The following is a 26390-nucleotide window of genomic DNA, read 5'->3' as shown; positions in this document are numbered from 1 at the left end:
ACGGAAATTTGGCTCTCTGCACCCGCTCCGACGCTAAAAGTTAAAAGCATGGAGCGGAAGGGGGGGCAGCATCAGGGCTGCTGCATCTGCAGCCCATGAATCACCGCTGGGCTTAACCTTGGGTACTGAACAATCTACTAATAGTTATCAAATGGTTGTTGCACTACAGTTGCAATGACAGCACATCCAGTGACAGCCCTCTGGTGCCCCTATGACTATGGAATTACAACTGCAGTGAGACACAACCAGTAGTGCTGCATACTAGGTTGTGTTACTACAACAATCCACAATAAAACATAAATGTGAACAGTGAGTCTTTTTCCTGTGGACTCTGTGCCTCCTGCTCTAGGTTATACAGTGTGAAACAGAGATCAGACTCTCGTGCAGCACAGTGAAAGGGCAAACTGACAGTATTGTAGAAACGGGTTATATTTTTGCAGTGGAACACATTATGGCATCCAAGGGGTGCTTTCATGTTTTATTGATCCAAAGACAGATAAATGGAGCCTCAGGCTAAATCCTGGGCTTGTGCCCATACTGCCAGGCTCTTGGGAAACATAAACAAGAAAAGTCAAACAAGATTTTCGGCTGTACAAAATGCAGTTGATTTGAATGTGCTGAGAACCAACAGATCAAAGCTGTTTCCCTGTCTATGCCTCTTTCTGGAAGAAGTTATTTTGGCTGCAAAATTATATGAAAAAATGTTCTAAAAATAGTGTGGTTTAACAGCTTTGTGCCTGCAAATGGCCGCAGTGTGTATGCGAGAGCTTCCACCTTCCCTGTGTTTGTACAGAACCATGTCACTAATACAGGGCTCTGCATAAAACATGTAATAAATAACAACCAAGGTTGGATTTTTATACACCAAAAGCATTGCAAAACTGCAGCTCTCATCATAAGCCACTACAATCGTGGTTTGATGAGATGCATTGCTAGGAAACAGAGCTGATTCATGAAATGAAGGCCACGTTTGCTTCCTGAGAGATAAACCACACGGGCAAGCATTTAAAGGAGAAGTAAACAATAAAAATGAGTGTGGCTAAAAATGGCATATTTTATACAATGAACTTATTGCACCAGCCTAAAGTTTCAGCTTGTCAATAGCAGCAATGATCCAGGACTTCAAACTTGTCACAGGGGGTCACCATCTTGGAAAGTGTCTGTGACACTCACATGCTCAGTGGGCTCTGAGCAGCTGTTGAGAAGCTAAGCTTAGGGGTCGTCACTAATTATCAAGCAGAAAATGAGGTTGGTCTGTAATATAAGCTGATGCTACAGGGCTGATTATTAAATTCTGATGCTAGTTGCACTGGTTTCTGTGCTGCCATGTAGTAATTATCTGTATTAATTACTAATCAGCCTTATATTGTGACATTTCTATTCTGTGTTCTGTATATTGTGAGTGGGTCCCTAAGCTCAGTAAGTGACAGCAGCACAGAGCATGTGCAGTGAATCAGCAGAAAAGAAGATGGGGAGCTACTGGGGCATCTTTGGAGACACATCTTCCAAGCTAAAGGGTTATGTTTGCCTTGAACTGGTACAGAAGCAAAAAACATAATGTACAACATTTCTAGCTACTTCTTTGGTTAAGCTTTATTTCTCCTTTAATGAGCAGTATTAGAAGTGGTAGAACTGTAAACACGTCGGCTTTGGTCTGCCTGGGTCTTTTATTTGCGTAGAAAGGCTCATTTACAAATGCATTACAACGCACAATGGTGCATGTATAAGCAGAATCACCTTCCGGAATACAGTCAATACATGCTCACACTTGTGTTTTTATTTCAGCACTTTGCAATTGTGTTCCGAAATGAGCCACAGGGATTGCAGGGAAATCAAATGGTGCAGAGATCACAGTGGGACTATTCTGCAAAGGGGAAGTTCTTAACAAGGAAACAAGGTCACCAAAGGATCAACAAGCCAGTTCATATATATATATATATATATATATATATACCAGGTGTTTTATGGAGTAATTACCCAGCAGGGAAGGAAAGGAGGCGCAGGAAGAGTAGCTACTAACAAGACATTATAAGAATAGAACTGAAGTTAATGTACACACTGCAAGAAGAGAAACATATGATACAATAATAATAATAATAATAATAGTGTGTTAATCATTGTGGAAGTGCAGTAGGTTCACCGATATCCATGCAGCAGTATTTCAAGTCCATGGTGACATTTAAACAGAGTTAAAGGAGAACTAAACTAAAAATGAAAATGGTTAAAAATGTCATATGTTGCACACTGAACTTAATGCACCAGTGTTAAGTTTCAGCTTGTCAATAGCAGCAATGATCCAGGACTTCAAACTTGTCACAGGGGGTCACCATTTTGGAAAGTGTCTGTGACACTCACATGCTCAGTGGGCTCTGAGCAGCTGTTGAGAAGCTAAGCTTAGGGGTCGTCACTAATTATCCAGCAGAAAATGAGGTTGGTCTGTAATATAAGCTGATGCTACAGGGCTGATTATTAAATTCTGATGCTAGTTGCACTGGTTTCTGTGCTGCCATGTAGTAATTATCTGTATTAATTACTAATCAGCCTTATATTGTGACATTTATATTCTATATGTACTGTATATTGTGAGTGGGTCCCTAAGCTCAGTAAGTGACCACAGCACAGAGCATGTGCAGTGAATCAGCAGAAAAGAAGATGGGGAGCTACTGGGGCATCTTTAGAGACACAGATCTTTACTGCTAAAGGGCTGTGGTTGCCTTGGGCTGGTACAGAAGCTACAACATTTCTACCTACTTCTTTAGTTAAGCTTTAGTTCTCCTTTAAAGCAACAGTACAGTATACAGTGGCACTGCAGAGAAAGGAAAGTGGCTCTGAATTATTCTTCAGGCCATGTGGATTCCTAAGTTTGTGTTGTTGTTCAGAGTATAGAGTGGGTTCCTCACTCAGGATATCTGTGTTTCATGGCATGTGCATCCGGGGATAATGGGGGACATGCTGGGGCTGGTTATGTTCTTTGCTTGTTTCAGTACTATCACAAAGAAGATGCATTGCCAGGGGTATAATATAAAAGACAGCAGACCCACTGGCTGCTGGGAGACCTTGGAATATAGAGGTCCACATTGAAGCCTGGTTTCAGCACCACCTCATGGTTTGCAGAAAAAGGGAGAGCAGAAGATTTTGCTGGGGGATCCCAGAGATTTTTAGGTCTCAGTCACTTCTAAACTTCTAGAAAGGAACTCAACGTAACTTTTCGATTGGTCTTTATTTTTATTTTTTTTGTTTTTTAGAATTATTTGCCTTCTCTTCTGACTCTTTCCCGCTTTCAAATGGGGGTCACTGACCCCATCTAACAAAACAAATGCTCTGTAAGGCTACACATTTATTGTTATTGCTAAAGTTTATTACTAATCTTTCTGTTCAGGCCTCTCCTATTCACATTCCAATCTTTTATGTAATCAATGCATGGTTGCTAGGATAATGTGGACCCTAGCAACTAGATTGCTGTAACCACAAACAGGAGAGCTGCTGGATAAAAAGCTTAATAACTCAAAAACCACAAATAATAAAAAAAATAAAACCGATTGCAAATTGTCTCAGAATATCGCTCTCTACATCATACTAAAAGTTGATTTAAAGGTGAACAACCCCTTTAATTCTTTTAAGAGGGGCTTGGAATATTTCTTGGACATGGATATTATCACAGGCTGTTGTGATACTAAAATCAACAATTAGTATAGATATTGGTATATATAGTTTATGTGAGTGTATGGAGGGGTCAGTGTGTGTATGTTCGCTGGGTTTCATTTGGAGGGGTTGAACCTGATAGACTTTGGTGTTTTTGCAACCCAACTTAAGTATGTATCTGTAAAATGTGTGCCGCTTAATTGACTCCCATACTTTTCACTTGTCCCCAAAAATATACGTTTGAAATAGCTGCACCTGAAGGCAATTGAAGATATAACCAGCCGGGATAGTCAGATCCCAGATGATCTGCTGTGTTTCTGAAGTTGTAGCTGTACATTTTGGCTGTTCGTGCCCCATTTACTTGGTGATGTTACATAAAACATGTGAAAGTGTTTCCTGCAATTAAGCCTTTTCTTGCATTAAATATTCCAACAATAAATATGAAATAATCCAAAACTCTGTCATTGTTCTTAATACTTTCCATGGGGCTTAAAGAACTGGATGTTAATCTGCAATTCTCCCTGATAATTCTGCCAAATAAGCTTTATTACGATTCACATTGCATGCATGCTATTCTGTTTTTGACTATTTGGGTCAGAATAAGGCCTTAACCTAGTTTGCCGCCTTAGGGCCTGAAATAAAAGGCAAAGGAGATTTAAAGAGCAGACCAGTGAGACGTGGGATTAGCAGAGACACAGGGAAAACTAACGGAAATCCTAATAGCTGTTAAGCCCTTCACACACTGAGCATTTAAAGGGCAACGGATGAGAAACAAGTAACTGTCATAGAGTTGCAGTTTAATTCTGCAGAATGGATTGACCCTTCCACCCTGTTACTCCTGTTTTTGAATTCAAAATGTCTGTCAAATACATTAAAACTTCATTCTCCCTAGAAAGTATTTCCATCTAGGTTGGAGGAAAAAAAATTAGTGTTTGAATAATTTTACAAGATCACTGCTTCCTGACGCCACTGACAAGGCAACCTGAACGCAAACAATATTGCAGAAATTCTGACAACAACATGGTGCCTTCCATGGAGAGAAAGAAGCAGATTGCGCAGGGATGACACGTCAGAGAGGAGAGAAAAGAGTCCAGCAGCTTACAAAAAATGTACCTGGGGAGCACACAGTTTATATATAATTTAAATATATTTACTGTTACTATATATATATATATATATATATATATATATATATATATGTGTGTGTGTGTGTGTGTGTGTGTGTGTGTGTAAGCAGCTGTAGCTGTCATGCAGATTAGGCACTAGATCTGAATATTACAGTTTTGATTTTTACTTTACTGCCCATGCATGTAAGGGGTAGGATAAATAATATTATATCAGTACTGTTAGTTCTCATGCAGTAACACTGTTGAGTAAGGGAAGTTCCCAGGGGGAGGCTATATAAGACAGAGATCAGGGCATGACTTCCTTTTTGGCTGATATGAAGATCAAGGGTATGATGCTGGAGGCCTGCCACCTCACAAGGCTACTGAGGAGAGTAGTAGAGGTTAAATAGGGTAAGGGCAGCTTGGTTGAGCTCATTGTAGTCCGTGAGAGTCAGATGTAGATTGTGTAGATGAGCAGCAGAGCTCCAACAAGGAGCCAGAGAGAAGAACCAGTGTCCTGGCGATACCTCGCCCAGATAGGGACCCAAGGGTAGAGGGATTAGGGTAGACAGGGCTCAGTGCCTCTATGCTAGGTGGACCCCAGTGCTGAAAGTCTGTTACTACAGTGTCCCTGACCCAATGAGGAGGCAGGGGAGGTAGGCAACAAGAGAGATGTGTAGAACCTACCATTTATTTGTATCTATGCGTTATATATATATATATATATACTTAGCCCTAACTAGCACAACTACAAACATTCTGACAAAATCTGCTAGACATGGATGAAATCACACTGCCAAAATAAGTGACACTAGTCAAATAATTACTTGTAACACATACAAACAGCAAGGGAAGCTATAAATTATTCACAGTACAAGCTGAATAGATGGAATGAAGGGGAGACCGATAAACTCTGATGTTCATTTGGGCAAGCAATCGTAGGGCCATGGATGGAATTCCACAATGAATGTTTGCAGACCAGGTTAGTAGAGAGAACCCCACCTAGTCTGCTTTGGAGCCTCAGTTAATAGTCAATAAAAAAAACGAATAAATATATGTGAGAAAATGATTATAAAATTGGAGATACACAGGTCAGCTGTGGGTGCATAATAATAATAATAAAGACCAGTGGGCTTGCGAAAGGTCCAGGAATATGAAAGACCTAGTGAGGGGCCACCCATGCATAATGTGTTTCAATATACTGTATGAGCCTGAAGCATATGGAAATGGGCTAATAAGAGGCTAATAATAAGTCACTACTCATCTGCACTATAAATTTCAATTTGCAGGGAAATACAGTTTAGAAGGGTACAATCAAGCATATGCTAATGAAGTAATTAGCTCTTAAATCTCATGGAAGTGAACATAAATATGCAGTAGTAGGAAGCCAGCCAATAGCAAGAAGAAGGTTGTTCTCCATGGATCCCCAGGAAATCTCCAACCCATGAATCCCAGAAATGCAAACATTAAAGGCAGATCGTATGTTACAGAAAACATTTTTTTTTTTTCAAACACGGATACAACTTGCAGAGCGGAAATCAATTAAACTTAGAGAAAGCCTTAGAGAGAGCAGTAGTGAAGATGTGGCAACAAAAGTGGCACACACAAGCCAAAACTATTGCTTTATACAGCCACTGCAATAAACAACAGATTGAATAATAATAACATCAGCATCGACACACCACAACAAATACTAGAATTAGACCTCTGCTATGAAAAATAAAAGACTATGGAATAGTGAGTTAATTAAAATGAGACCCTGCATCCTCAGTTTCAATACCCAGCGTTGGACTATAGACTTCCATGGGGGGTGGTTCACCTTTAAGGTAACTTTTATTATGTTATAGAACGGTCAATTCTAAGCAACTTTTCAATTGGTTTTCATTATTTTTTTTTTCTTTTTATAGTTATTTGCCTTTTTCTTCTGACTCTTTGCAGCTTTCAAATGGGCGTTGCTGACCCCTCCTAAAAAAAACAAAAGCTCTGTAAGGCTACAAATGTATTGTTATTGTCACTTTTTATTACTGATCCTTCTATGCAGGCCTCTCCTACTCATATTACAGTCTCTTATTCAAATTAATGCATGGTTGCTAGGGTCATTTGGACCCTAGTTACCAGATTGCTTAAGATGCAAATTGAAGAGCTGCAGAATAAAAAGCCAAATAACTCAAAAACCTTCAATAATAAAAAACGAAAACCAATTGCAAATTGTCTCAGAATATCACTCTCGACATCATACTACAAGTTATCTCAAAGGTGAATAACCCCTTTAATTACCTAGGAAAGGTAGCAGAAGCCGGGCAGCATAAAACATTTCAGGAACTAAAATTGGGCTGTTATCTTCCTTTGTGCATGTTATTTAGGTATTTTAAGCTCTAACATGCTTTACAGACATAGTTTCTTGAATGCTGCATAATCAGCCAGCACACTCTAGAGCTCTATCTGTATCTAGTTAAAGCAACTACTCTAAAATATGCAGTTTTACTTAAAACACTATACGCCTTGATTAAAATGCCTCCCAAATATCCGTGGCGTAGGTGAGGAAGAGTGGAAGGGGATAGGATCTGTTATTTGCAAACCTGTTATCCAGAAAGCTCTGAATTACGGGAAGGGTGTCAATTTTTTTTAAATATTTTATTTTTCTCTGCAGAAAATGTAAAGTTTGGTGATGCCTTTTATTGGCTAACTGAATAAGTAACAATTGCAAGCTTTCAGAGCACACAGGCCCCTTCTTCAGACAAAATACAAATGAAAGGCTGAAAAGGCACATCACATATATATATGTATATATATACTGTTAGATCATTGAAAAAGGGTTTATGGGCAATAAATGAGAAAGTTACAGATAGACAGAGATAACTTGTAGAGAGATAATAAAAGTAATTAGGGCGGGTTGTAATTAGTCCAGGGGTCTGGATTCAGTCATGTCACATAGCTTGAACTAGACCAAGAGAGAATAGGGTAAGGTTAACACAACAGGGCAAATTAGGAATTGGACAAGATACAGGTACATATAAATAGGCTACAAATAGGAATTGTGACCTGTAAAGATAATACAATATTTCAGCCCAGATATTGATAAGCCCCCTAGGGTGAACACTTTAGCTTTAGTCAAGAAAGCCGACACTAGTACAGTCAGCACCTTATTGTGAGGTGAAGTCAGCCTAAGGAAAGTGTCTTTTAAGTTGTAGATTGTCCTTAGCTGTGTTTTTTTCTAGGTGTCATATCCCTTAGTTAAAGTCATATCTGGACATAAAACTCCTGGCTCTGTTCAGGCCACACTCTAGGGTGTTAAGCTTTCTCATGAGTTTAACTTCCCACTCCTTCCGCTCCTGTTGTGTCTTGAAGTTACCCTTTAAAACTGTGACCCGAAGATCTTTGATGCTGTGGGTATTGCTGCAGAAGTGTGCTGCCACTGGGGCATCTGTGTGCCATGCTTAATGTGAAACCTGTGGGAGTTCATCCGTTGGCGCAGTGTTTGTCCTGTTTCTCCCACATTGAGTCCTGTAGTGGGGCATTTCAAACACATTATTAGGTATACAAAGTTGTCTGATTTACAGGTAAATGAACCTTTTATCTGGTGTTCCTGTGGACGTTGCGGTATTGGTCCCCGGTCTATTCTTATATGTGTGCACAGGTTTCACACCTTTTTTTGCAGACAGGGAGATGTGCCATTTTCTACAGGGCCTTGTAGAGAGCTATGCACAATCACTCCCTTTAAATTGGGGGGCTGTCTGTATGCTAGAAGTGGAGGTTCTGGAAAGATATTCTGCAACCTCTTGTCATTAACGAGTATTCGTTGCATTTCCATTATGGTTTTGCATAGGGACTCCAGATGGGGGTTATAGGTAACAACAAGGGGGACACGGTTATTGTTGTCTGTCTCATTGTATTTGAGGAGGTTTTCTCTGGGTATGGAAACTGCTCTCTTTATTTGCCTGTCTGTCATTCCCGGCCTATATCCTTGTTGGATGAAGTCCCTACTGAGCTCAGACAGCTCATAAACCCTTTTTCAATGATCTAAAGCTCCCCATAGACACAACGATTCTTCTTGCCGAATGACCAATTTCAGGGAAGTCCGACAATCCTTCGAAATTATCGTGCGGTTAGTGGGATTCGAACGATCATACATCTTACTATTTTCCGGCAGACATCTGTCATTAAATTGATCGGCCAGGTCAAAAAAATCTTTGTCGGTCCCAGTGCAATCTATCTATGTTACAGGGCCAAGCAGGCAGCTCCCCTTTGTTTTCCTGGCAAATTGGTCTTTTTAGTTGATGGTCAATTCGTACGATCATTCCGAGAAAATCGTGGTCTCACGATGAGGATCGGATCTTTTACAAATCTCAACATCTATGGCCAGCTTAACAGTATATATGATGTGCCTTTTCAGCCTTTCATTTGTATTTTGTCTGAAGAAGGGGCCTGTGTGCTCTGAAAGCTTGCAATTGTTACTTATTCAGTTATCCAATAAAAGGTATCACCAAACTTTACATTTTCTGCATTTTTTCAATGGCTAACACGGTACAACATCTCATTCCTTTTTCTCTATAATAATAAAACAGTATTCAAATTCGTAGGATTTTACTTCGAGGGTCGAATTCGAGGGTTTATTAACCCTCGATATTCAACCCTTAGTAGATGTGCCCCTACGTGTTATAGTTATAGACAAATTTTATCTAGTCATCCTATTTTATCAATAGCAAATATGTCTAACAATGGTTATGTTTATATATTTTACATTAAGAGGATTGGATTTGTGGAGCCTGTCAGGTGCTACAGGACCATTAATCACTAGAATAGGATTACATAGAAGAAATTCCAGTAGCACACTGAATGCTGAAAAAAGTGTTATATTTATTCACCCAAATACATACAGACAAGGGCAACGTTTCGGACCACTCGGGCCCTTTGTCAAGGCTTGACAAAGGGCCCGAGTGGTCCGAAACGTTGCCCTTGTCTGTATGTATTTGGGTGAATAAATATAACACTTTTTTCAGCATTCAGTGTGCTACTGGAATTTCTTCTATGTATCTACATGACCCGCAAGGCAGGAGTGGGTCTTCTGGTATAGCACCTGGTACCGCAAAGGGTACATGATCAGGGGTGGAAGCACTCTATCATATTGTTGTGCATAGAATAGGATTACAGACACAAGCAAAATGTTGGTATTTCAGAGAACACTCAGTCATGTAGTCAGATTTTATGGAACAACGTCATCTGGATGTGGGGAAAGTTCAGGAAAGCCTCATCCCTGTGAAAGCAAAAGTGCCTTAGCACAAAGGTCACCAAACTAAGATCTCCATTCTCTTCGCAGAGAATCCAGGGAGCTGAGCCAACCAGCAAAACAGTTCAGTACACAGGAGAATACAAATATGGGCACAGTCTTTCTCAAGACACCTTAATAAGGGATTACAAAATGGAATTGGTGAGGCTTCAGTAAAATAAACAAGGGCAATCACAGAAATTCTACTTATGTTCTTTACACAACAGACTCCTTAACGTCACCAAGAAAGGGTTCAGAAACGGAGGCAAGCAATGACCAGCAATGGGTTATAACCCCATACTCCTGTCTGGGATGCTATGAGTTAAACAGAAGCTTCTGTACATTCTACCCCCCCCCCCAAGCCAGGGTCCTAGAACATATATACGTTTTGGGTACTATAATGTAACAAAATACAGGCTGGGTGATAGAGTAGGGTACACATGCTTTGCTACTTCATTCTCACTGTTCCAAAAGGCAAAATATAGGATTGTGGTTCCAAACTATAAGACAAGTCCCCTGGGGGAACCTGGAACAATGGTTTGACCACTCAGCTTTAAGGCCAGTGTCAGTGGTGTAAATACAGAGGAAGCAGGGGGTCCAGGAGGTATAGGGGGCACCACGAGTCACTAATTAATGAACAATTTCAACATATATTTGTAAAACAGGGGAACCTGAATATGTTGGGGGCACTGAAATGAATCAGCTGTGGGGCCCAGTAAGATCTAGTTATGCCACTGGCCAGGGTGAAATTTTATGATAATCTGTTCATCTCTACACACCTGGAGACATTTGAGAATGCAAGTGCAGTGTGCAACGTTTAATTTCATGTGTTAGTTTTTACCCGCAGTGCTGTGTTTCCCCCACAATTCCAGTGTAATTCTGGCTGCAACTGCTGTGTTGTAACGCATTAACTGCAATTACATGGAAAATCTTCGTGTTGTAATGTTGTCATTTATGGAGCTCGGCAGAAAAATGCCATCTAATCCATTGGTGTAACTAGATATTACTGGGTCCTACAGCAAATTATTTTTCAGGGCCCCAAAATGTCTAGAGTTTGAATTGTTTTACCAATATTTAATGAAACTGTATATGAATTAGGGCCTCATAAGACCCCTATACCTCCTGGGCCCCCCTGCAGGTGCAAGGTTTGCTTCCTTTGTAGATTCTCATGTTGCAGTAGCTCCAGGGTTCTCCAACATCAATAGGCACACTGCCCGCCATTTGTAAAAGGAGGTGAGACGGATCAGTGGTGCCAAGGAAACTATGTGGCTTTAGACTGAAGTGCTGTATATTATATATTCACACAATAACTGCAAATGCACTTAATGTTCTATATATTTTGGGAACTATGGTTTAGGGATGATATATCTGTAACTTTGTTTAGAGCTTAAAGGGATACTGTCATGGGAAAAAACATTTTTTTCAAAATGAATCAGTTAATAGTGCTGCTCCAGCAGAATTCTGCACTGAAATTAATTTCTCAAAAGAGCAAACAGATTTTTTTATATTCAATTTTGAAATCTGACACGGGGCTAGACATTTTGTCAATTTCCCAGCTGCCCCAAGTCATGTGACTTGTGCTCTGATAAACTTCAATCACTCTTTACTGCTGTACTGCAAGTTGGAGTGATATCACCCCCTCCCTCCCCCCCCAGCAGCCTAACAACAGAACAATGGGAAGGTAACCAGATAACAGCTCCCTAACACAAGATAACAGCTCCCTGGTAGATCTATGAACAACACTCAATAGTAAAAACCCATGTCCCACTGAGACACATTCAGTTACATTGAGAAGGGAAAACAGCAGCCTGCCAGAAAGCATTTTTCTCCTAAAGTGCAGGCACAAGTCACATGACATTGACAAAATGTCTAGCCCCATGTCAGATTTCAAAATTGAATATAAAAAAATCAGTTTGCTCTTTTGAGAAATGGATTTCAGTGCAGAATTCTGTTGGAGCAGCACTATTAACTGATTCATTTTGAAAAAAAACTATTTTTTCCCATGACAGTATCCCTTTAAAGAGGCTGTCACCAAAAGTCTGTCCTTCAAGTAGGGTTCCAGGTGCAACCTTGCACTTGCACTTTATCACTTGATTATAAAGAGCCTCTGGTTCCAGTCGTGGAATTTCTGTCATTCCCTAGAAATACCAGTTCCACCTGAGCTTTTACAGGGCTGCAAGAGCATTAGCACTTAGTGACATGTTAATGCACGCAAAGAAGCAAAGCACAGGATAAAGCGGGGATGATGCTTAATGCACTGAATATTCCATTTATTCCTTCGGAACATAAAGTGTCAGGATGCGCTGCAATTCCAGGTTTTTATTCAGTCTGTTCTAAAATTAGACGTCAGGAAAACACTGAAGAACAATACAATTCTTCTGCAAGATTTCACTGCATATCTGTTGTATTAAGCCATGACTACAGAGAACATAAAGTCCTTTATTTTCTGTTTCCAAGTAAAAACATTTTAGGAGCGAGCAGTAAATTAATTATAATTAAAATAAATAGAACCTGTTTAGGACATATAACAAAAGCCCGACAAAGGCTTATGGTGAGAAATGAAGTCTCACTTTACAATTATCCAACCAATCAGTCTGCAGACCAGAGATCAGATATTGTGAATGGGACCTTCCACGCACATTGGGGGAAATATAATAACATTTGCAAAGAGAACAAATTTGCGTACAGATAAAAATTAAACATTTGCATGTCACAATGTAATATTCTTTATTAGGCTTTTATTGCATTGCAAATCTTAATTGTGCATTGCAAAATTTTAACATTTGCTTGAAGGTGGCGTAAACTTTTGGAGCAATCGCTATCCTACTGTTACATGAGGGGCAAAGGGTTGTCAAAGGCATAATTTGTTCACTTTGCAAACATTTCTTTGAATTGCAGATAGGGTCAGAGTCAGTCATTAAACATTGGCAAGTATTTGTAAGTGGAACAGATCACATCTTTAGTAGTATGCCACAGAGCCACTTGTGACTATTGTTTGCAGGCTAAAATACATTCTATTTTATTGACTATACAGTCAATAAGGAGAAGTGAAGATAAACTTGGTTATTTCAGAAACGGTACAGAATTTTTAATTGATTGTATTTAGTATGATGAAGCTTATATTACATTTTCATTTTCGCAATAGTTGCCCTTTAAAGGAACAGTAACACCAAAAAATTAAAGTGCTTTAAAGTAATGAAAATATCATGTAGTGTTGCCCTGCACTGGTAAAAATGGCTATATGGCACAGGTTAACTAATGAATAGATAGATAACACCATTAGACAGACAGAGCTTTTCTGCTATCTGATGTGTAACCTGAGCCTTTTCTCCTTTGAATGGCTGCCCCCATTGCTGCACAGCAACTTATTTATATAAACAATAGTAGTGTTTCTGAAGCAAACACAGCAGTTTTACCAGTGCAGGGCAACACTGCATTGTATTTTCATTACGTTAAAACGTAAATAAAAATAATCCATCAAGCACAAGATCTTTTTGCCCCATGCCCTGCTTTTACGAATAATGGCTGCACTTCTGTCTGTTCTTTTCATAAAAAGATATACAGGTCTAATCCTGCACCTCAGTCACCCACCAACCGAAGTGTATCTGAGATGGAAGAAGCATTTGAATAAGTAGAGTTAGTCACAGAAATTTTATATATAAATAGTCCTAAAGTACATGTGCTAAAGTGTCATGTTTCTGCTTATCGCAATGCTTAGTTTAATCTGTTTGATTTAATATCCAGCTATACTAACAGGATTGGTTAACCCAATACAATTAACAGAGACATGCAAAGTCTAATGACTTGCCCAAACTTCTGTTTTAGCACAGATACAAAGGGCAGTATTGGACTTTCCATGAGGACATTCTTATACCCTTGGTAGAACTTACTTGTATCTGTCTAGCCCAGTCCAGACCAAGGGCATTTGCTGCAGGGGTTGTAACTCCCTTTTCAGGTATACTCCGGCACCATCTTCCTACCGATCTTGCTTTTGCCACATAATAATTACCAGCTGAACTGGAAGGTCTCAATCCACCCTTTGGGATCCACCAGTGTACATGAAAAGCTTATTCTGCACATCTTCATTGCTTGTCATTCATTAGGCAACAGCCAAAAAGAAACTTGTTCATGCATTTGTACACATTAAAGGGATAGTTCAAGGGAAAATCCACCCAAACAGTTATATAATAAAATACAATTCTTTACTTTCATTAACAATTAAAAATGTTTATTAACATATATTTTAAGCTGCTGAGAATTATATATATATATATATATATATATATATATATATATATATATATATATATATATATATATTTATATATATTTTGCTCTTGGATGGAGTTTCCCTTTAATTTTCACCAATCTTATTGTTTTATTCATTTCACCAATCTTATTCCACTGAGAATAAAATTCTGTGTTAGCAGAACCACCCCAACTTGGATGGATTCTGTTCTCAAGTTAGCTTTGGTCACTAGTACCCTGGCCTTGAGGGCAGAGCCATCTGTTTGGCTGTAAGAGCAGTTCTTTGTTTTTTTGTGCTGTGGAGCAACACCTCTATGCTCTCCCACAGGTATCTCCCTTTTTACAGGTCTATAGAGGCTCTGTAATTCCTTTGTTCAGGGTTCTGACTCTTTGTAAGGTCAGAATCCATTGAGCTTGTGTCAAATAAATTTACAGTTTATATCACCTCCAGTGATCTCTGCTATCTGAATTTCCTACAAATACATTGTTTTTAATAAATTATTTTTAAAACAGACTATTTTCATTTTCTGATAGCTTCTTAGGAGCAGTTCAGTAAGCAAGGATCAAACTTAGTTATTTGTTTACATTTCTTACATTTGTTATTAAATTTATCACCAATAGCTTCAGCCCCAACTGCGCCTGACTCTGCTCCCTGAACATTTATGCATCTCTGAAAGAGCAACTGTTACAATCTGATAAATCCATTGCTGCCATTTTTTGATGCTGCTGATAAATGTATAAACAATATATAATACATTTGAGAAAGTTGTAGGCTTGGCTTCCATTATTTCTAAAGAAACGTTTACAGGAACATATTTTATGAAGATGAGCTGCACCTTTAATCCATCATAAATAACTGGCTTGCATGGAATATATTATACAGCACTCCTGGAATATAAGGTTTTTAACTCTTAAATGATAGCTGCTGAAGCCAAAACCAGTCCCACACATTGCACAAAGGTCTTTTTATTATGGGGGGAAATGACCCCAGAATCTTAGGGGTTTCTTTATCAAAGGTCGAGTTATGTTTCCCCAACAAAATTCCAGTTTTTCAAGGGTAGTATCAGTAAAAACTAAAATCTTTGGAGATTTCTTATGCCCCGAAGCAGTAAAAAGCTTGAATCTGAAAATACTCCAACTAAAACCTGTTGAGGTCATGTAGAAGTCAATAGCAGATGTCCCTTGAACCATTTGAAGATGTTTTTAGTCATGTATATTGGCAAGCACTTCACAGTCCACTCGTCGAGTAAAAACTTCAAGTTTATTTCAGTAGATTAAAAACATATCAATCCTGACGCGTTTCGTATCACAGATACATAGTCATAGGTATAACAAACATTGTCTCGAACGGTTATTTGAACTCTTAACCCGGAAATGACCTCATTAAACTAATTAGAATTAAATTAAGAGCCGGACCCAAAACATCCGTTTACAATCCCTTATCTTTCCCATCAACTGAAACAACTCGCAACATTCTATTAAAACTGATCGCTTTGTTACAATTTAAACATATTAAAACCTTTTTTCAGAGGATTGACAAGGCACTTCGCCACCATAATTTTATGCATAACCGCATACTTGCGCTCCTCTCTTTCTACTCAAATATCAATTTGTTTGCGATCCGTATGTCTTTGTTTTACCCTGGACAGAGGAAGCGGTTAATCAAATGGAAGATGTACTTAATGCAAATGCATTTCATATCCCTATCTACCCCTGATATTAAAGGGATCTGTTTTTAGACGTATTCATTTAATCAAATATAATTTAATCAATTTAGTCCTATTTCATTATTGTTCAAATTATTATCATTCTAAATGTAAATTTACATAAATATAATTAATGAATAATAAACATTGTTTCTTGCTTTTTTTCCCCCCCTTTCCATTACTAGTGTAATCATTAAACAGTTAAACAGTTTATTTCATTTACAATCAAAAAAGAAAAGAAAAAGGAAAGAAAAAGACATAGGGAAAGTGGGAAATGTTTTCCTTAATCTATCTTTAAACACAGCAGGTTATATCAAACTTCAAATTTAACCCTACTGGTTGACGCGTCCCCAATGTAAATATCCAAAAAGCTTCCCTATGAAACAGTTTTGCAGTCAGATCGCCACCCCTAACCGATGGCTCGTTTTTTTCAATCCCCTGTATTTTCAATTTAGTAATATCACTTCTACCGCATTCTAGAAAATGCCTAGACACTACGACGGTACTCTCACTACCTGAAGTTATTTGGTTAATATGCTCCCTCATTCGGCACTTCAGGCTGCGCGTAATACAGCCTACATATTGTATTTCACATTTTGAACAGTTTAGCAAATACACCACAAACTTAGTATTACAATTGATGTAACTATTTACATCAAAGGCCCTCCCTGTGCTGCTACTTACAAAAACCGATGAAACATATAAACTCTCACAGGTAACACACCTGTTTGACCCACATTTATAAGTTCCTTTATTATATAACTAGGTCCTCCTATCCCTTTCTGTTTTAATAGCACTAGGGGCCAAAATATTTCTCAAAGTCCCTGCTCTTCTTGTTAAAAATTTACACCCAGATTGCAGTACCTTCCAAAGGCTTTCATCCCCATATAGGACCGGTAAATATTTATTTATAATCTTCTTCACTTGTGGATATTGCCTACTGTATGATGTTATAAACACGGGCATATCAATCGATTTCTCATCTCCTCTTTTCATCTTGTCACTTATTATTGTTTATCTAGTGAAGATGCTTTTAGCCTTCATGATTTTCTGGGTTTTTTCAGTGGTTTGCGCTCAAAAACTTGATCAATTTGAGCTATTTGAGTTATTTTTTGCCCATAACTCGATCAATTTGAGTATTCAAATTTTTCCCCCAATTTGCATTAATTTGAGTTTTTTACAGCCGGGTTTTTTCATAAATTAGCAAACAATTCGAGATGTGAGTTTGTTCGAGGTAGAAAAAAACTCACAAATGCGACCTCTGATAAATAAGTAATAAGTGTTCCACATTTACTTAAAGAGACCTTTTCAGTGTTTTCTCTCTGTAAAACGCACCCAATCCACTCCCAGCTCACAGAGCTGCTTCAGAAGGTGAAAAATGACACTTTACACTTCAATATTAGAAAAACGGTCACACATAGAAAATGTAAAGTGATTGGAAAAAGTCGTTATTTCTGGTGATCTATCTGAAAACAACTAGTCGTTTGAAGGTGACCCACCCCTTTAACATCTGAAAGATATACTTTATTTAAAAAAAAATGTTTGTGCAAGAGCCAGCTTATGGCATTCCAACTGTCACTATACTATTGCAATGGCTGTTCTACCCAAACCATCTTAATCCTATTCCCTTTAAATAAGTACAGGTTACCCTCTGCACAGTACAGTTTATATTATTCTTTGTTAGCCTGCAGGCATGCACTAAAATTGTATATATGTGACTGGCATTGCTGGGAGTTTGTAGATACAAGCCACCATATTGCTGCAGCATGTATAATGCCATAAAGACAGAAATATTGATTCAGCACAATGTGTATTTTATAGCTACAGCTGGTCAGCAAGAATGGACTGTAGATAACAAATGTTCTATAAAGAATATGTATATTCCGTTGTGTCTGGACCTACAGTAACAGCGTAGGCTTCGGCGTGCCCCTTTTGAAGCGTTGGTTACTACGGTGCTGCTGATCTGCTGGTGATTATATACTGGCACAGCTGGCAGCTTTAGTCTCTATCAGATGCAGAAAGCCTGCTTGGCTATTCTTAGTTTACACGATTTGTATTTCTAGCAATTAGCTGTATCACCAGTGCATTTCTAATTCACAACGAGATGGCAGCTTTTGTGAAGTTGAAATGAGCCTGATGTTTGCTCTGACACTTTATTATCGTATTTTAACTGCCGCTGACTGCTGGCACTATCATCCTGCAACTTAAAACCTCCATTTAGGCAGAAAAGCCTGAGAGTGACAGCGTGCAATTGGGGCTCTTAGTAAACCAGCGAGGGCTGACAGTTTTGTCGATATGGAGAACTGCACCAGTGACTGGTAACAAGCTCATTCCACTTTTCCACCAGTCATTCCTGCATCTGGTGCAGAAATATAAGCTTTAAGACACAGGGAACAGGGATTCATTTAATTCATAATAATAATGTATGTCCAAAACAAAACAAACAGACTAGTGTCAAAAAGAAATTCTTCAGTTGAAGATTTGTTCGTACACTGATACAATTGGCGGCTTAATAGCTTATTTTGCACTGAGATAAATTATTATTCATTCCCTGGCATGGACCATTTATATGCATGAGCTAGAGACTTATGAATGTAAGCTCCACTGGTGCAGCGACTGATGTGAATCATTTATATTCTCTGTACAGCACTGTGGAATGTGTTAGACCTATATAAATAAAGCAGTAATAAATAAATATATTGCTGATGCATTTACACATTGCTTTACAGAGTCTGTTCATGATTTGCGTCAGTCCCTGCCCCAGTATGGCATTAATTCATGGACAGGTAATAATAATCGGAATTGCAAAACCTGACCAAAAACAACTGCCTATACAGAAGCAGACCTGCTTTGTTTTTAACCCCAGGGCCATATATAGTCAAAAATTACATTGTCTCTGTGCCCCTTGGAAAGCAGAGGATGCAGATAAAAGTACAAAGAACACAGAGTAACAACTTTTTGTTATTGCAACCCTCCAGCTGTTGAAATCCAATGACAGGGGCCTACCTTCCCTAACATTGGCTCTCATTAACCCTTTAGCTGCTAGACAGAAATACACACCCACTACCAAACATTCCAGGCTCTTTTGGAAGCTAATAGGCTGTGCTTGACATTGTGACTCATTAACACAAGCAGCGAGATACACATATAGATTTATGCTAATGCATTTTTATTAAGCAGCGCTACTGAAAAATGAAGCCCGCTGCCTGTTCGAAGGAAAGACCTTCGGCCACTTTGAATAAGTGCTACTGAATAGAGCTGCTTAGTGAGAATGGGCCGGTGTACTTATTGTGCCATTTATAGATGTGGGTCATTATGTGTCACTACAGACGTGGGTGTGTATGTGCGTGAATGTGTGAGTGTGTGTAAGGCTGCAGTGTTCTATACAGCAATATGGACAGGCAGGTGAATGTAATGATGAACACCCACAAAGCAGCAAATACAGTACGATTACATACATCGACACATATTTATATGAAAATGACACATAGTTATGCACTAACTTCCACCCACCTCTAATCATAAGCACAGTCCTACATAGGCACAGAGAAAAGCGAGTGTTTGAGAATAGGAAAGTCATGGGCACCTGTGCAAAGCTCAAGCAGCACTGCAGACAGGTAGCCACTGTTTAGACCAGGGTTGTCCAACCTGCTGCCCTTGGCTGTGGCTGCACAATGTACGCTGAGAATGAGATGGAGGGCTGCAGGTTGGATATTTCTCCCTGTATCTCAAAATAATAAATACCTAAGGACTACTGCAAAGGCATGTGCATAGACACAGATGACCTGTAACCTGTGGGCATGCTGAAAGTGAAATCTGAAGGCAAAATGAGGGAAAGTGGAAAACAAAGCCAATACCTATAGCTACAAGGACCCGCACCAACAAACACCTACACATGCTGCACATACTCCCATGATTGTCAGCACTTAACGAGCATCTATATTTAGCTGTCACCATTCTGAGCAGTCCCCCCCCATCCACACAATGACTCTCACCCTTCTGTGGGGTCTTCCTCGCCAGGACTTAAAGGGTCAAATGCAGGATCTTCCGTCTCCTGCTGGGACACTGCCAGGGGTTCCATCCTGCACTCTCCCAGACAGGCTCAGGGTGCTGAGAGTGCAGGGACGCTGCTTGTCAGCCAGAGAATGCACTCCGGGTGGTTACCAGGGAAACGAGAAGGAAAAGAGTCTATGGCTAGGGGGGTCTATCTGGTACTAAATTGGGAGCGCATAGGGAGAAGGAAGTGAACACTGTCAAAAAAGAGGGAAAAAAACGGAATTGAGAGACAAGTGAAAAATAATAGAGGGGGAGAGAAGCCTGAGAGAGAAAAAGCAGGAGAAAAGAAAAACTGGCAAGAGAAAAAGAGAGGAGGAGAAAGGGAGGGCAAAGAGGAAGAGAATTACAGGAGGAGGCAGAGAAAATAAAATATGAATTAAAGAGCGAAGACAAAAATAGACTGCTCAGTAATGGTAGAGGCACACAAGTGTTAATACAGCAAAGAGAAGCATGGAAAGTGGCACTGACCCCTTAATCTATTTACTACTGTCTGAGGGGCACAAGGGGTGGCTAGGGACGGGCAGGTGAATGAGAAAAGGGAATGAGAGTGACATAGTACAACCAGCCGCGCTTATAGGCAGCTGCTTACAGCAATGACAGGCAGCAGGGATATTTATAGACCCAGTGCTAGGAAAAAATACAGTGTGGAACCCCCATTATTTATAACACAACCTCCAGCTCTTATCAGCGCAGATTCTGGGGCTGCCTATTCTGGGTCTGCTGCCGCCTGAGTAACAATCCGAAAATTTGGCTCTTAAAGTTACAAGAGGAGGCTTTTTGGCTACCCCTGTAACTGGCGCTCGCTGCTGCCTAAACCAAGGTTCTCACTTTGCCTTATGGCAGGAGCGGCCCTATCTCTTATTAAACTAAAACCCCAACAGACTGTAATGGTCCAGAGTGCTGGTGTAAAAGTTAACTTTTAGTATGTTATAGAATGGCCAATTCTAAGACATTTTTCAATCGCTCTTCATTTTTTCTTTTTTATACTTTTTTAATTATTTGCCTTCTTCTTCTGACTTCTTCCAGCTTTCAAATGGGGGTCACTGACTCCATCTAAAAACAAATGTTCTGTAAGGCTACAGCTACACAAGCACTGCTATTGCTACTTTTTATTACTCATCTTTCTATTCAGTCCCTCTTATTCAAAGCATTGCATGGTTGTTAGGTTAATTTGGACCCTAGCAACCAGATGGCTGAAATTGCAAACTGGAGAGCCGCTGAATAAAAAGCTAAATAACTCAAAAACCACAAATAATACCAATACCAATTGCAAATTGTCTCAGAATATCACTCTCCACATCATACTAAAAGTTAATATACAGTTGAACAGCCCCTTTAACAACAACCTGCGGGATGGATGGCTTGAATTCCAAGTTTACTGATATAACTTGCCTGACAATACAATCCTGTATTCTGTCCAGAAAAGGTGGCAACTTCAACCTTATTGTTTCTGCCCCTTCCCCTGGCACTATCTTGCCTTACTATACACACTATCCCAATTCCACCCTCTTATCCTGAAAAATGTGCCTTACTACACACACACACTAACCCACAGTTACAGTCCTTCTTTTGAATCGATCTGCCTTATTATGTATTGCATACTATTTATCAGCTCATTTACAAAGTGCAGAGCAGGGTGCAAAGTGCAAAATCCATGGCATAATCCACAATGTTTTTTGCACAGTCGTACCCTGTACAAATTCATTGCATTTTAATGGAACACTGTAGGATACAGGAATTCTCACAGCACAACATTTTGGAGCAAAAAGACCAGTACAGGTATGGGACCTGTTATGCAAAATGCTTGGGACATTGGTTTTTTTTCTTTAATTTGGATCTTTATACCTTAAGTCTACTAAAAAAATAATTTAAACATTAATTAAACCCAATAGGCTGGTTTTGCTTCCAATAAGGATTAATTATATCATTGTTGGGATCCAGTACAAGGTACTGTTTTTTTATTACAGAGAAATAGGATTTTTTATTTTATTTTAAAAAACTGAATTATTAAAATATATTAAGATGTAATATATGGGAGATGGCCTTCCCATAATTCAGGGCTTTCCAGATCACAGGTTTCTGAATAACAGATCCCATACCTGTATCTTCCATATAAATATAGTATTGTCTGTGTTCGGCATCCTCTGCTGATAATGACCACAAAAAGTCTTGAATCTGGCCAACTTCCCTCTCTTGCACCCAGAATCCAGACATCTCTGGTCAGACCCTTGCCTCTTCTCGTGGGGCAGGCTGAGATTGCGGTTGGGGAGCTTTGTGCCTTACATTGTGCATCATACTGCACCCCAAAGTATCAATAGTATGGCATTCTGATACTGAGTAGCACTGGGATCAGTCTCATAAACAACTAAACCTAGAAGACTATTCTGGTGTAGGGCATTTCCTTTCAGTTCTGCCGTGGCATCAGCTTTCCTGCATGATAGTAACCAGCATATATGGTATTTACATTATACTTTCTTCAACTTACTTTTCCAGGATCTTCATTTACATAATGATACAGTAGAACCCTGATTTTACCTACCCAGATTTTTTTGTTCACCTGGAATGACCACATTTTTTTTCCATGTCCCTGGATTGTAAGTTTTCCCAGAATTCACACTGTTCTCATGCTGCCGCCTGGCAAATGTAAAATTGGGGTTCTACTGTAATGTAAGTAAGAAATAGGGCACAGCTGCCTTTTTGCAGCTCCTTGACAGCCCTTAACATGAGATATAGTGCAAAAGGAGCTAGAACTACTCTAATTATTCATTCAATTTAGAAAAAGAAAAACACACCTTTACTTAGTAAACAGTATGCAATGTGTTAGTATTCAGTGTATAAAATAATTAACTATATGTCTCAGATATAAACAATAAATGTGCAAATAAACATTACATAGATAGTACATCCAGTCTGTTATCCTCTGGTTATTGAGCAGGATACCTCAGCATTCATTTAAAGCTTAAATCAAAGAAATGTTTTACCTTCCAACTAGAATTACATTTTAACAACCCCTGTCAGTTGGGCTGGGGGCATAGGCTGGACAAATCAAAACAATGGATTTTCCCAAGTTACCCAAAGTAATATCCTATGAAGAATTCAAATATATAACATAAACATATCTTATTATGAGCATTTATATTTCATAGAAGTTGACTTAGATGAAACAGTATGGCTAAGGGTAAAAAATACTTTATGAAGAATATCTATAGTGAAAGTCTATGGAAAGGCCAAACAATAGACTTCAATTTTTATAATGCTTTTTATTTGATGTTTTTGGTGTTGGTGGCTCTCTTATAAGTCTTTTTAAACGTTGTTGTTTCAGTCCACGCAGCACATACCTGTAACCTGCAGGGCCTGTAGAGGGATTATAGTGCACACTGAGATGAATACGTCTGGAGCCATCGTATGTCTGTTGGGCTGATGGGATGAGAAATAGCAGTAGTTAACTTTCTAAATACCATTTAAAATCTATGAGTCATTTTATCCTGTGCAGCAGAAATGTAACCCACTTCGCTTTTATTTAAGCCCTATTAAACTGCTGCTCTGCCCTTGCTTGCTGCACTTGGGTTTGTTCCCAGTGTACAGGCATAAAGCTACCATAACACTGTAAATAATAATTTCATTGTGCCTGTGGGCAGTACTCCCTGACAATAACTGCAGTCATGTCCTTTCTGAACTCTTATTGACAACATTGTGACTATTAGATACTTTTCTCTTTCCCAAGATGAAGCTCCTCGGAGTACGGATTTTATTCCTACTTTTCTGTGGATGCAGACCCTTCAGCTGCATACAGGGATATTTAAATACAGGTATGGGACCTGTTATCCAGAATTCTGGGGACCTGGGGTTTTCCTGGCCAAACACTCACTCAGAGGGAATTAACCCATGAGTGTTTTTCTATGTTGATGGCCAGGAAAATAAAATCTTGGTAAGTATGATGAAATGATTTTCTGTTTTCCTGGCCATCCCCCCTATCCACATAGAAAAACACTCATGGGTTAATTCCCTCTGATTGAGTGTTTGTCTATGTTGATAGGGAGGATGGCCAGGAAAAGAAAATCTCGGTAACTATGAAATGATTTTCTGTTTTCTGGATAATGGATCTCTCTGTAATTTGATTTTCATACCTTAAGTCTATTACACAATCTTAAATAAACCCAATAGGCTGGTTTTACTTCCCATAAGGATTAATTATATCTTAGTTTGAATGAAGTACAATTTACTGTTTTATTATTAAAAAGCAAAAGCAAATCACTTTGGAAATTATAGATTATTTGGATAAAATGGAGTCTGTGGGAGACAGCCTTTTGGTAATTCAGTACACTCTGGATAATGATTTTCTGGATAATGGATCCCATACCTGTATAGATATTATTTGCCACCATTGATCATCAGATTATCCATTTTGGTCTGTATAACCACCTTTAGGGCAGAAACACACATGGAGATTCGGGGAAATTAGTCGTCCGGCAGCGGAATGCCTCTTCTTCGGGCGACTAATTTCCCTGAACTGCCTTCCCGCTGGCTAGAATCTAAATCACCGGTGGGATGGCACTCGGAACGAGAGGAAACTTCGGGCAACTTCGAAAAACTAAGCACTCGGAGTATCATCCCACCAGCAATTTAGATTCTAGCCGGCAGGAAGGCAGTTTGGGGAGATTAGTCGCCCAAAGAAGAGGCGATTTGTCGCCAGGCGACTAAATCTCCCTGAATCTCCACGTGTGTCTCTGCCCTTAAGCTTCCCACAGGCAGCAGTTCGGTCCAGATTTGGATATTGTGCGCTGCATCCCACACTGCATCACTTGTCATTTTTGGAATAAGAATTACTTTGAAGTTGTGCATTGAGTACACCTGTCTGTGTGTGAATGCCTGGAATCTGGCTGTGACATCAGCATTACATAAACAAATACACCCAGACTGGTACAGTTATAGTAAATATGCATACCTAGTGAAGTATCACCAGAGCTTACCTGAATAATGCTATTTATATATCTAGATGATGGGTAATTTTCTGAAATTATTATGAGGCCTATGAGTTAATGAATGTCTTTATTTAGGGCAAGTTTGCCACACCTAGCAACATTCTCTCTGTGCACCACAAACACATGTGGTTTATGAAACCCTATATAATGTTCTTTTTATTGGCAGCAAAGTAATGTGGTTATCTAAAATAAAGTTGTTTTCTTCCACCTGTACTGTTCAAAGTACTGGGAGAGCTGTATAACATTGCAACACGTAAAATAAAAGTGAATTTAAGTTGACGCCAAGCTATAATTCAATGAGAAAACATTGTTGTGGTTTCCATATAATTTTCGGCATTCAGGGCTCTCCTGAGTGGTGGTGACTGCTCAAGTTGAACAACAACCCAAGGATGTACAATAGACAGCCGTAATAATTTACAAACATGGGTGGTATATTGCAATAGCATTGTTGCCAATAACAACCAACGTTTTCATATTCAAACGTGAAATGGATTGTTAAACAACAAATTGTTGATTGGTTGCTTTTGGGAAGTGCACTTGTTCAGTATAGCACCTATGTAGGTGAATCAACTTCACAATCCTGCAGTTAACTAAGTGTAATACAGCAATGGTCTTTTGCACTCATCTCTGTATGTAGCACCCTAATTGCACAGACCTCCTCCTCTCCTATAAGAGGGACATTGCTGCATTTATGAGGGGTGGGCTGATGGAAGAATGTGGGTGTCCCTATTGCTCCCTCTAACACAGAGGTTGCCAACCTTTATTTTCCTGTGAGGCACATTCTAATGTAAAAAGAGTTGGGGAGCAACACAAGCATAAAAAATTCCCTTGGGGTGCCAAATAAGGGCTGTGATTGGTCATTTGGTAGCCCCTATGCAGACTGGTAGCCTACAAGAGGCTCTACTTGACACTATACTTAGTTTTTATGCAATTAAAACTTGCTTCCAAGCCTAGAATTCAAAAATAAGCACCTGCTTTGAGGACACTGAGAACAACATCCAAGTAGCTCACGAGCTACTGGTTTGGGATCACTGCTCCAACATATTCAGAAGCACAGATTATGGAGCACCACTTACCACCTGCCTATGACATGAATTAAGTGCATGGCTGCCTTACATGCAATAGTGCTGTGCTCTGTGCTTTGGTAAAGAGCAGAGTGTAGCAGAACTGATCACTAAGAGGCACAATTTTACACCACTTAGTGCTCTTGTGTCCAGGCTGTAATACATGAGCTCTTACCAGATGGGTCTATTTACCTTCACCAATAAATACAACTATTGGTCTGAACTTGATCTAAACAGGTGGCTATACATTTTTATATTTTCCCCCTAAAGACTCTACTGGTAACAGTTCACTAACAGGGTCTGAGCCCCTGTTCAAAAAG

The 26390-nt window shown here is 39.3% G+C and overlaps 1 protein-coding gene across 2 annotated transcripts in view; it reads right to left on the bottom strand.

Annotated features, from left to right (window-relative positions):
* The window catches only part of ngef.L (neuronal guanine nucleotide exchange factor L homeolog), an 83946-nt gene that overhangs the window by 37743 nt on the left and 19813 nt on the right, over positions 1-26390 (bottom strand). Inside the window, exon 3 of one of the 2 annotated variants that reach the window (XM_018263890.2) lies at positions 23363-23441. In XM_018263890.2, the coding sequence (XP_018119379.1) occupies positions 23363-23441 (79 nt within the window). Of the gene's footprint in view, positions 1-19963; positions 20306-23362; positions 23442-26390 lie in introns of those variants that run through there. The other variant, XM_041563442.1, reaches the window with a different exon arrangement.

This window comes from Xenopus laevis, chromosome 5L (genome assembly GCF_017654675.1).
Source record: "Xenopus laevis strain J_2021 chromosome 5L, Xenopus_laevis_v10.1, whole genome shotgun sequence".
Taxonomy (NCBI): Eukaryota; Metazoa; Chordata; class Amphibia; order Anura; family Pipidae; genus Xenopus; species Xenopus laevis.
The sequence above is the reverse complement of the archived record's forward strand: the minus strand, read 5'-3'. Positions and strand labels throughout refer to the sequence as shown.